Here is a 13505-nt window from a genome sequence, read left to right as displayed (position 1 = left end):
ACACATACACAATCCTTGTCTAAATTGTCTAAAGGCTTAAAAATCTTTATTTAACCTGTCTCCTCCCCTTCATCTACACTGATTGAAGTGGATTTAACAAGTGACGTCAATAAGGGATCATAGCTTTCACCTGGATTCACCTGGTCAATTTATGTCATGGAAAGAGCAGGTGTTGTTAATGTTTTGTATGCTCGGTATATTAAAGTAATGTGAATAAATGATTGTTAATAAGTGATACGCAGAAATGGGCAGACACTACCATCACGGGACTTTTATGAATTGTTTTATTCTGACACAACATTCAACCCAAATAATAGAAACCGACATCGAAAGTGAATATTTTTGTATAATCAAATCGACCTCAAAAAGCACTGATCTCTCAGCACTACTCCCCCAGTGGCGTATTGCTGGTAAAGCAGTAGTCTAATCCAGTCTGCGTCCCCCATATACTCTCTGTATGCTTCAGCCCTGCTAGAGACTGAGCAGTAAAGCATTGGCTGCATGCTGTGCGGGTTGCAGACGAGGACACAGCATGCTGCAGCATCATGCTCGTTGTAATAGTTCTATGCTGCAGCAATAGTTTTTATGGGTATGTTTTGTAGCTCATTGAACATGCTACTGTAATCTCTCATAAGTCATGTGTTCCTCTCAGCAAGCGGCTGGATACATATTGTTTTGTCATGTAATTCTCCTCGCTTCAGGGATGAGGCTGTACACTGACTTGAAATGATGTCCCTGTATTGACTGTGGGAAATATAACAATGCAGCAAATATGACTTGCAATTGGATCATTTATCTGTTCGTGTTGCCATGTAATGATGGCAGTGGGTAAAGACAAGAATTTGACATGCAGCCTCAAACAGAAATAGCAATTCATTTGTTGTGCAAGAACATTTTTGAAAGACTGTCTCCACATATGGAAAACATAGTCCTGTCATGTTCTAGTAAACTTTTGTTCAAATTGTATTGATTTACAGTGCAGGTAATACATTATAGGCAGACTATCATGTCATACAGTCTCTGTCCATATCCCACTGCTACTGCACTGTGCCGGTGGTGTACTGTGTCTGTACCTACGTGTAGAGTCATTGTTGGGCTGACAGTGTCCACTGCTGGCTGCAACATAAACTGCATTGTCTCCAACTGTGCATGTCTCTGCGGCGGCATCTGCGCGCAATCTATCCGAGGAGCATTTACTTGCGAAGACAGGCACCCCACACGTATAGACCGGTCACAGGGGTATTGTTTTCCTCAAAAAGATAGGGGTCCAAACTATTGACACCAGGAAATATTCTGATAAATAAAGTGGTCAAAAGTTTAGTCCCATATTCCTAGCACGTAATGAGTACATCAAGCTTGTGACTCTACAGACGTGTAGGATGCATTTGCAGTTCGTTTCGGGTTGTGTTTCAGATACTTTTGTGCCCAATAGAAATGAATAATGTGAAAGTGGAATTATGTTTTTAGAAATGTTTACAAAATGAATAAAAAATGGAAAGCTGGAATGTCTTATAAGTATTCAACCATGTTATGGCAAGCCTAAATAAGTTCAAGAGTAAAAATGTGCTTAACAAGTCACATAATAAGTTGAATGGATTTATGATTTTAGATTTTTGAATGGCTACCTCATCTCTGTACCTCATTCATAAAATGATCTGTAAGGTCCCTCAGTCAAGCAGTGAATTTCAAACACAGATTCAACCACAAAGACCAGAGAGGTTTTCTAATGCCTTGCAAAGAAGGGCGCGTATTGGTAGATGGGTAAAAATGAAAAAAGCAGACATTGAATACCCATTTGAGCATGGTGTTAATTAGACTTTGGATTATTTACACTTTGGATGGTGTATCAATACACCCAGTCACTACAAAGATACAGGTGTCCTTCCTAACTCAGTTGCCGGAGAGGAAGGAAAATGCTCAGGGATTTCACCATGAGGCCAATGGTGACTTTAAAACAGTTACTGAGTTTAATGGCTGTGATAGGAGAAAACTGAGGATGGATCAACAACATTGTAGTTACACCACAATACTAACCTAATTGACAGAGTGAAAAGAAGGAAGCCTGTACAGAATAAGGATGCATGTTTTAGAAAAAAACTATTCCAAAACATGCATCTTGTTTGCAACAAGGCACTGGCAAAGGAATTATATGTTGTCCTGAATACAAAGTGTTATGTTTGGGGCAAATCCAAAACAACACATTACTGAGTACCACTCCATATTTTCAAGCATAGGGGTGGCTGCATCATGTTATGGGTATGCTTGTAATTGTTAAGGACTTGGGAGCTTTTCAGGATAAAAAGAAACGATATGGAGCTAAACCCAGGCAAAATCCTAGAGGAAAACCTGCATAAATCTGCTTTCCACCAGACACTTGGAAACTAATTCACCTTTCAGCAGGACAATAACCGAGACACATGGCCAAATATACACTGGAGTTGCTTACCAAGACGACATTGAATGTTCCTGAGTGGCCTAGTAACAGTGTTGACTTAAATAAATTAAAACATAAAAACATTCAACATTCAACATAAAAAGCTACAGAGGGCTATATCTGTCCACCAATAAAGGACTAGTAAAGCCCAGAGCACTACTTTTTTATTTTTCAATCGTTTTTTTGTTGTATATATTAACATTGTTTTTTGTATTCTGATTTTTCAGCGGCTATGTGGGTGTGAATACCTGTGTAAATGAGACATTTCTGTATTTCATTTTCAATCAATTTGGGGTGTTGTGTGTAGATGGGTGAGAGACAAAAAATGTATTTCATCCATTTTGAATTCAGGCTGTACTGCAACAAAATGTGGAATAAGTCATTGCGTGCAAGGAATATGGGAGGAAATAGTAAACTTTTGAAAAGGCCTACTTTATTTATAGGAATCTTTAGGGTGTCAATAATTTTGACCGCTACCTTTTTGAGAAAAAAATATCTTTCTTTGAGCAATTGTATTAGTATAAAATAATATAATTTCCCAATTTTTGGGAGAATACAATATAGCTCAGTATTTGAATTATTTATTTATACACTCATTATTGTGCATCTTTATCATGGGTATCAATAATTTCGAACCCCATTGTACATTTGATTTAATAAGGTTAGATGGTTTTCCCTCTGAATATAAATAGGGATTGCATGTGGCATGCCCCCTCCTCTCTTTAAACATCCAGAATATCTACCCCTGGCTAAAACATGTATTAGTAGGACAATGACGCAGTGATTAAAAAAAACATTCATATCGCTGAATAATTTCTCTGACCGGCTCCCTAGTTCCCAGGTGCAACGTGAAAGAGAATGCATACGAATCCAGCCCTGGCCCGGCCATTTGGCAATGCATCTCAGCCCGTTATGCCTTGACATCAACAAGTGGATGCTCGATCGTGTGTGGAAAGAGAGTGTAGCCTAGAGCCCGGTGATGCCACTGTCCCCAAATGTTCCCACTTCTTTAATTAATTGCGGCGACAAACGGCAGATGGCTCTCTTGCGTTTTAATTTCTATCTGTGAATGTTGTCTCTGGAAATGATATCCATCTAACAGAAAAATATCTAATGATTTATGGTGTTGTTTTGTAGTATTGGAACCACCAATCCAGCATATGTTGACAGAAATAATTTTTCTGAAGTGTCTCTCCTGAATACGTCATTGTTTTTTGTGTAGCCTATGGTTTGCTCAACGATTTATCCAGAAATTAGCACTGTGCGCCCTCAACCTGGGCACAGAAGCCTATTCCACGTTGGTTCAACGTAATTTCATTGACATGACGTGGAAACAACGTTGATTCAACCAGTGTGTGCCCAGTGGGCTGTGTGTGTGCGTGTGGCAAAGGAATGAGGCGCTGAAATGAATGAGCCCCGAAAGTGGTTGAGAGATAGACGGAGTGATATTATTGTGAGATTAAATGGCGATAGTAATCATTCCTTTATCATGCTACTCGAGTTGCAGGTTTTATTGACATTTTAGTCATTTAGCGGACGCTCTTATCCGGAGCGACTTACATGAGCGATTTGTAGGGTTAAGTGCCTTGCTCAAGGACACTTGGACGATTTTTCAACTAGTCACCTCAGGGATTTGAACCTTTCGGGTTAATGGGCCAACGCTCTTAATCGCTAGGCTACCTGCCGCCCTATGTTTTTGCAGTTAAACTATTCCTTCTGCTTAAGCACTTGAAGCACACACTTTTATTTAATTTGATTAGCGAGGAGTTCAATAGCCTACATTTTGATGCACGGTTTTACTCTTTTCCAATAGGCTGCCTGACCGGGCAATAAATGCCTACATGGATACATGCAATGGTGGACGGTCCCATACACATTAAAACATATACGAATATATGTATTTTCAGCCATATTTGTAACGAGCCTATTACATGCCCATTGCAATTTAGTTGCGAGCATGTTCGGAGCGGCGCGTCGGTTATTGCACAGCTGAAGCCGCCTTTATGTGTCAAATCTCACTACCGGCTGATAGCGACGCCTGAAGTGAGGGACTTGTGCTCGAGAGGTCGAACGAGAGGGAGGGAGAGTGGGTATTCTCCTCTTTCCTCTCCGAGGCGAGTGCAAAGGAGAGGGTGAGTGGCTAAGACTTGTTGATGTGGAAGATGGGATGATCTAGAGACGGAAACAAGAGTCACCCTTCATCGTTTTTTCCAACAGCGCGGGATTGATGCCAAATGCGCTTTTGCGCGGGAAAGGTGTGCCTGTGCAATGGTGCCTATAGATAGCCTATGTGTTTCCCAGCGGGGTCTCCTATCCTGTCTTTTCGATCACGCACCTGATTGCTGTCTCTCCAACGAACGGTGGGTTTAATATGACATTCCCGACAGCCGTATTGTCTCCTCCGCATCCGGCAGCGTAAGTTTATCTATTTGTATGCAGTTGTCACACCGCCCAGACGTCATCCGCACAGGACCCGGTTAAGCTTAGGTTAGCCTACATTTTTTTTCTCTCTCTCTCTCCAATCGGTGTACAATCGCGTATGTTGTGTTTGTTTCTCTTTGACCACAATACCAATCTACAATGACAGCCCAGATGTGAAGGGAAATGGACTATACAAAGAGACGACGTGAATACGCATCATGCAGCCATGCGGTCGGATAGGTATAGCCTATATTGCTATTCAATGGGCCTAGATATAGCCACGTTTGATATTTACGTATTACTTTGATGTCGTGTTTATCGTACCGACATGTATTGGCTAATATTTGACTCTCCGAGATGAATGGCCATTTCAGGAGCAGTGTTGCGTATTGAATGGTCAACTTGGGTAATATTTCCGCGTAAACGTCGTGTTATCCTATGCTGTACCCTGGCGAGTGAGTGCCCCTCGTCCGACGGTGATAATCACCCAGAAAAAGCGCTTTTGTTTGTTTGTTTGGACGGCTGGCGGAACACACGCGCGCACACACTCAACACAGCGTGGCCACCGCTGTCCAGCGTGCCGACTTCTGAATCCTGCACCGGTCTCCAGGACGAGAGGAGGGAAGGAAGACAAAAGGAGAGGAAGAGACAGGAGTGAGGGAAGGGGAGGCTACAACACACACTGGACATTTAGCAGGGGATGGAAGTGAAAATGTCACCCAATAAACCGAAAATCAATACGCAGATATGACTGTTGAGCAAGCTCGTTTGGGGTGAGTTTTTGCCAAGCAATTTCACCAACTAGACTCCTGAAAATATGGAATGAAATAATTTTATGACAACAGTTTCATAATTCTCACGAACCGTACAATTAACGACAACGCAATGTTTCATAAGCACTAAAATGTAGTGTCTGTACACTAAAGGCAGTTATCAAAAAGTAGACTACTATTTAAATATACCTGATTCAACACCACGGACCGTCTAGCCGCCAAAATGGGACTGTGACCGTGCTGTGAGCGACTAGAGGCGGTTGTTTATGTGGTCTGTGCTCCGTGTGCGGACGGAGTGCGGACCGGACCTGAGCAGCAGTGAGACATTGAGCCATGGCAGCCGCTATTGCCAGCGGTCTGATCCGGAAGAAGAGGGAGGCACGGGAGCAGCATGTAGACCGACCACCCCCGAACAGGCGGAGGAAGAGCCCCAGTAAGAACAAGGGGCTCTGCAATGGCAACCTGGTCGACATCTTCTCCAAAGTGCGTATCTTCGGCCTGAAGAAGAGGAGACTACGGAGACAAGGTGTGAGAAGTTGTGTGTCCCGTGTTTTGTGAGGTGTCTTTTGTGACTTAATGTGGGTAACGCATTGTGCTGTAAAGTCAACCTTTTTATACACATCATTCATTTGGGTAACCCCTCATTGGGAAGTAGGCAAACCGATGTGTGCATTAACATTGATTTAATATAATTAATTCACGAAACTCAGAGATAAACCATGACAGTATAATATTTGCACTGACTATCCCATCATCCGTAAATGTTTAATGAAGGGAGAAAACACGTGTGGTAGGCTATAGCCCAGGATTCCACAACTGGCGTCCTGTATGGGACTTGGCCTGTAGGTGATTTTATTTGCCCCCCCCCCCAAGTTTTCTGATCAAAAAAAAATATATACTGAAATTCTTAATTGTTGGGCATAAAAGACTGTAAAAAACACCAGGAAATCCGCTATAAGTGATTTTAATTTAGTAAATCTGTTCCGAAGTGTTCCCAAGCATAATAGAGAGATATATGTGATCGTATACAAATGTAAGCAAGGTTTGAAGATTATGTTTTAGTCAAACATTATATCTGTTTGGGCGTCTTTCGGTCAATTTGCAGTCTACAAATGATTTGTAATTGTGTTCCGGCCCCGTCCTGCGGCTGGAGTTGATGGTCCCTGCTATAGCTTGTGGCGGCCAATCCCATGGTTCTTATGGTTGACTATAGCAGTCTGTTTGTTGGTCCCTCACAGGCAGGAAGGAGAGAAGGAGAGATAAAACAAATCTACCCCTGATTTAGCCTATATGCAATCTCAGGTAGATGACAGGCAACAGACGAGCTGTGCGTGATGCTTCAGAACAGGGTTCCCCAACTGGTGGCCCGCGGGCCAAATTTCTGAGCTGAAAAAAACCCCCAAAACATTGTTGGACGTAAAAGCCTGTAAAAACACCAGGACATTTTTAGTTTTGAGAATCTGTCCCGAAGTATTCCCACGCGTAATAGAGAGACGTGATCGTATACAAATGTAAGCACGGTTTGAAATATTACATCTCTTTGTAAGGTCCTCTTGTGGTCAATTTGCCATTTACAAATGATTTGTCACTATGTTCCGCCCCCCGCACACCATCCGCTCAAGAAAAACAATCGTCCTGTGGCTGAATCTAGGTGATGATCCCTGCTTTAAGCTGTCACCACATCTTGCTTGAATTGGCCTGTCGGCTTTGAAGCTCCTACATGCACACTGCTGAACTGATGAACTGCATTGTGCATGTAACAAAGCCTTACACATCCCCAGAATGAACAACAAACACAATTGCTATGAGACCTAAAAGGTTAATAGTTCCCTGATAAGAGGCTACGCCTTTCAAACATAATCTTTCCTCACATAACTGTATTGAACCTGTGGGCCACTGCCTTTCATTTATATCCTCCGATCCAAAAATCAAAAACTCATACAGTACACAGGCTTAACAGTGCTGTATTTAGCCAGCTAGACAGCATATTTCCATTCCTAGTCCCTGCCTGTCTGGATGCCCACTGCACTGTCCGATAACCCAGTTCTTCTGGCTTGCGGACAGAGATCCCAGCAGTTGCAGGACTTGATGCTAGATCATGCCAACAGAGACGCACACGGGGCCTAATGAAACCATAATAGGCGCTGTGGGCTTGGGTTTGTGGCGTAGCTGTGTATCTTGGTACCTGCCACTGGTGTCTACGGGGGCAATCTGTCGCTAATAAATTCCAGAGTCAAAGACACTGATGCCAGGCTTATCCAGAGTGACAAACTGCTCCTACAAAGCCTTGACAACAACACACCTGCCATCTCAGGGGCCCCTCTGTTTGTTTGTGTGTGTGTGCATGTGTGTGTGTATGTATTTGTGCATGTGTGTGTGTATGTGTGTGTTCATGTGTGCACGTGTGACAGACGACATTGCCCTGATAAGTATTGGCAAGCGATGCATTGCATTTCGCCTTTCTTAAAACAGGTCCTCCGTCGTAAGACAATGCACGATAAGAATTAAGTGTCGTGGTGGAAAAAGCTACTCAGAAATGGATGATTTGTTCTCGTTGCTGAGTGATAGAGTTGTAGTCAGACCACATGGCGAACACTTGGGCCACGTCCCCTGTTCCCTATGTTGTACACTACTTATGGGCCCTGTAAATAAAAAAATGCACTAGAAAGGGAATAGGGTGCTCTTTGGGATGAAACCTTGGTTGTCACTCATCTTCATCATAGCCGTTATTACTATAGCCGTTATTACTGATTACTGGGCCAGTGGGACGATATCTCATTCATTTCCCACTCGCATGAGAGTTGTTGGGGACAATCTTTAGCGAGCGATTTCACCCACCACCACGGCTTTCGGAGCTCACAGGGGGCTGCTAGGAAATGCTGCCCACTCGAGTGCTCTCTCTCTCTCTCTCACACACACACACACACACATGCATGCACACACACACACACATGCACACAGACGCAGGCACGCACACGTGTACAGAAACAAACACACACAGGCTGAAGGAAGAGTAATGGCTTGTTTGGTGTGCTTAATTCAATGCCGGCCTCGCCGGAAGGACATTTACAGCAAAATAAAGCTGAATGCTCCACCAATCATACGCGGCGCTATAACGCGAGCGGACAATGCAGTTGTCTTTTTTTCAGGGCTTCCACAGCTGAGAATACACTGGAAATAGGGCTTCCAGGGGAGAGCTTTTTCCTAGATGATTTGTTTTTCTGAGACTGTGTGGGTTTTCGATTGAGGAGACCAGGCTTTTCTTTACTGTGGCGCAGTTGACACCGTTGGATGGATCATAGTGCTGGGTGGTGTTCATTAGGCACCAAATGGAAGAAATTGGACTAAAACAGAGAGGGACTGCCTGTGAAGTTTCGTTGCAAGCTCCAGTGAACACGAATGTGTCCTGGATTCATGCATTGGCCACAACACACATACTGATTGTATAGCTGTAGTCCTTTTTTGTAAAAGCGTTTGAAAATTCACCATTTTATAATATTTCTATGGCAATGTTTTCACAAACATTGTCCTTAATCTGAATTTCTGATGATTCTTAGGATTTTACTAAATTTTGTTTGGCAAAAAAACAACTGAACAACAGCTTCCATGTCTGCATCTGAAAGACAACCTCTTCATGCATTTCTTAGTATCTTAGTAGTAGTAAGTCCCTCTTCCACATGGACATACTGAATGTCATGCATCCCCCTGGACCAGATGTGGGCAACATGCGTGTATACGCTATCAGTGAGGTGAAATGGGCAGAACATTGCAGATTGTTCACTTCTATCTCCAACAAGTCTCCATCAACTTACCTGGTGAATCTCCATCAACTTAGGCCACCTAAAACAGTTTAAAAACGTCACCTTTTCACACGTACCAACAAGCGGATGTGATCATTCTACAGTGGTCCCTGCAGCGTACGCTAAAACCGGTGTGATTATGACGCTTATTTAGAACGTTTAGTTTTGATTGACACAACAGTCAGCATTTGAGAAAGCCTCACTGGTTTTTCACAGAAACATTATGCACAAACACAGTCCTTACAAAGTTATGTCCTGTATGTGACCCGTTTATTTTGGGATGCAATATTCAGACATGCACAGAAGTAGCGACAGCATACACAATCATCCAAACCGTGAAATGTAGGCTACATGAGTCCTAGCGCTAACTGAGGAAATATTGACATAACACAAGCGGTCATATTTAGAGAACTCTCCTCTGACAGAAACCACAATATGAATTAGCCAATAGCAATGACTATTTATAATTCATCACATCACGGGTGAGCTCAACATTAATCGAAATATACTTTCTAGAAATCTGAAGTAATCTGATGATGGGTAGTTTGTGCGTGCCGCCATATTTGTTTTTTTCTTGTCAACCGAAGATAATAAGAGGAGACAAGATGAGTATGGTCTGTTTGCAGTATGCATATTGAAGGGGGTGTGTCATCTACGATAATTCACTTCCCTTCATTAATTTCCGGAAGTTTACTCAAAATTTGAGTGAACCATTACTTCACCTCATTATAAAATATTTGGTCTGACAGACATTTACGTGACACCCAGAATGCATTGTATAATGTCAACAGACATGGTGCCACACATAGCAAGCAAATAGCTTAGCATTAGCTCATTATAATCAGTACAACCTTCAAAAAAGTATTTTACACACGTCATAGTAGGTGTCTATTACAATCGATGCAATAATTGGAATTCATTATTTGTCACCAGTACTTGAAAACATGTGAATAAAACTGTAAATACATTATGCTCCATCCATTCATACTGTATGCTACAGTAGAAACGGCAACACGTTATACAGAAAATAAGGCACTTACTTTGATAGGAACGCACATAAGTTATTATTTGTAAGGAAAACATAAATGCAACAATGCGAGCACCAGCAAGAAAATTTGCTAGTTCGTGCAAGACTGTGCATATGTCTGCATACATGATGTGCGGAGGAAGGGCTCTCCTCGAAGAGGGAAGTATGTCCAGCTCAGTAAAGCCTCAAACATAAATTGGCCGCAACACTGAAATGGGCTACTTCAATGTGAATTAAAGAGGAGGCGGAACAACCCTCAAATCAAACTGTTGTTAGAAAATAGAACTTGTTAGAATATAACTTGAAATTGACAAGTTGAAGCATAGTCTATAATCAGTATTAACTGTCCTGTTGCGTAACAATCACATTTGTGACTCACAACCTGGATTTGGTCTTATGAAGCAACGTTTGCATTTCTGTTTTTTACATTGGATAAAGTAGAGACTCAGAGCTACAAAATGGTATATCATACACTGCATTTAAGGAAACAATGGGAAAGTAATTCTGCTTTGAAAGTTGGCCAACTCGTAAACTCACTTTTGAGAAAACGGTCTTTCAATGTTTTGGTACAACTATTCGAGAGCCCTTCTTTGTCTACACCCATTCAGCATTGTTCACACCCTCTTAAGCCTTAGCCCCACCCATCTCTTTAAGGGTTGATCCAACCGTTCTGTACTAACTTGCCAGCTACTTCCAGACATCTAAGAGAGAGAGAACAGCTCACTGTGGTTTCGCGTTCAGAGAGCACACTGGACGCTCTGGCCAATAAGTAACGTTGTTCCGAGAGCTGTGACCTCAGAACTACAGTCAATTACCCAAGCTAACTGGCTAACATTGGCTAACTACTTCCAGACACATAATGAGAGAACAACCCAGTCTGACCGTTTTACTTGCCCTAGCAGAGCTGGTTAGGCTTTTTTCATGTTATCCAGAGTGCTGGTGTCTAACTGTGCTGCTGGCAGCAATTGAATTACGCTTTGTTGCTGACGTCTACTGACACCGGACATATTCAACGGGTGTTGAGCGTTCAAATATGTATCAGTTATTATGCGCTCTGGCACAATAAGACAAGAGTCTATTGTAACTATGTAACTAGATAGCTAGCTAGGTAAACAATTAATCCCAAATGCATGACGTAGCGTTAGTTAGCGAACCAGCGAGCAAACGTTAGCTAGCTAGCTAACAGTACACTTTAACGTGAAATGAAAATACTTTGTCATGAATCTGCAGGTAGCTAACCAACCAGGTTCTATGGCTATAACTAGTCAAGCAATTGTGTCTGAGATACGAAGAATAAGATCATACACGTAACGTTAGCTAGCAACCCAGCCAGCTAACGTTAGCTAGCTAAAAGTACACTTGAAATTAAACCACTTTCTGTCAAAATTAGAAACGTGTAATATCTAAACATTTTACCAGTATACATCACGGTTGGATGCGTCTCCTGTCTGATGCCATACATGGTTGCCTTATTTTGACGATGTAATCCAGACTGGTGTTTTCTCCATCTCTTTAGCTATCATACCCGAATTCCACTGATTTCAAAATTCGGTCTTCCAGAAAGTGTAGAGCATACACAAAACACTAGCTAGCTAGCCAGCCAGCTAATGTTAGCTAGCTAACAGTACACTTTAAGTTGACATTAGGTTTATGCAGTTTTACTACGCGATACGTTTAAAAAAAAAAAAGCTGCGTTCTACACAATTATCTAAACATACTGACCAGCTCCAATAGACAGACGCGTGCTATATGGTAGACCAATCCAAATTCATCTCTCGGCATGTCCAGACCACTCATTTTCTCAGCCAATCATGGCTAACGGGAAGGTTGCTCTCTTTTTCTGTGGCTACATTTACATTTAAGTCATTTAGCAGACGCTCTTATCCAGAGCGACTTACAAATTGGAAAGTTCATACATATTCATCCTGGTCCCCCCGTGGGGAATGAACCCACAACCCTGGCGTTGCAAGCACCATGCTCTACCAACTGAGCCACACGGGACCAACTAAACCAACTAGGCTCGTAATTTAACTATTTTATTCGTATTTACAGATGGCATACAAGTTTAATATTAAGGCACATGAAGGTTCACATGTTCGAGAAAGCATCTCTGCCAAAAAACGTATGTTGATAAAATATATTTTTTTACGTTCAACCAGCTCTCCTGTGAAGTCGTGATTTGCGATATACGCCTAGTTTCCTGAATCGGGTCACATTTTGGAACAGTGAGTGTATTCCTGCATCACGTGCATAAAACTATCAACGTGAGATATATGGAACTCACGTGTGAAAAGGTTAAAACAGTTAAAATACTTAAATCTTAAAAGGAAAAAAAAATCATAAAATGCTGGTCTTTCAGTCTTCCACTGCTAATTGTTATGCAATGTATACATCTACTCACCTATCATTCAAAGCCATGACAACAGGATCAGTATGAGCATGTCAACTAACTGCTGATTGTGAGTTTTTCAGGGGGAAAATGCATTATTTTTAGTCTATGGAAATACTGAGCCTGTTTTCTTTTGAACCTGCTGAATGTGCCCCATACATATTCAGAGCAGTATTGGACAGCACACGCATGCGAACACATTTATTTGTTGTATTAGATAATAACTTCAGAATCCAGACAAAATGTGATATATGTAGCCTCGTTTAAATGTTTCTTTTCACAAAGTTAAGATGGATTGATAATATATTATAGAATGCATATCACATTGACGATACCTGTGGGAATCTGTAACAAGCAGATCTCAGTTGAAATACTATTAAATATCATTCAAATACTTGTAGCGTTCTCTTTAGCCTGCCTGGAGTGCCAAATGGGCAGGGTTTGCACTTTTGCTAGTCTATTGGTTCCATTGTTCCAGAAAAGCTCAATCAAGTCCTGCTAAAGTATTTGATGTGATTTGATCTGATAACAATTCCATAAATCATTGGACTCTATCTACAGTATGCTATTAGAATGTGTCCTATGAGAGAGTTTTACCCTAAGATTGAAGATCTTTGGCCAGGTGTAGACTAGAGGTCGACCGATTATGATTTTTCAACGC

The 13505-nt window shown here is 41.8% G+C and overlaps 1 protein-coding gene across 2 annotated transcripts in view; it reads left to right on the top strand.

Moving 5' to 3' along the window:
- fgf14 (fibroblast growth factor 14) overlaps nt 1–13505 on the top strand; it is a 309362-nt gene that overhangs the window by 205763 nt on the left and 90094 nt on the right. Inside the window, exon 1 of one of the 2 annotated variants that reach the window (XM_055870955.1) lies at nt 4530–6154. The exons of the other annotated variant lie outside the window; for it this stretch is intronic. Coding sequence (XP_055726930.1) covers nt 5962–6154 — 193 coding nt within the window. The 5' untranslated portion in view covers nt 4530–5961. Of the gene's footprint in view, nt 1–4529; nt 6155–13505 lie in introns of those variants that run through there. 2 annotated transcript variants of the gene reach the window in all.

Source organism: Salvelinus fontinalis, chromosome 19 (genome assembly GCF_029448725.1).
Source record: "Salvelinus fontinalis isolate EN_2023a chromosome 19, ASM2944872v1, whole genome shotgun sequence".
NCBI lineage: Eukaryota > Metazoa > Chordata > Actinopteri > Salmoniformes > Salmonidae > Salvelinus > Salvelinus fontinalis.
The sequence above is the reverse complement of the archived record's forward strand: the minus strand, read 5'-3'. Positions and strand labels throughout refer to the sequence as shown.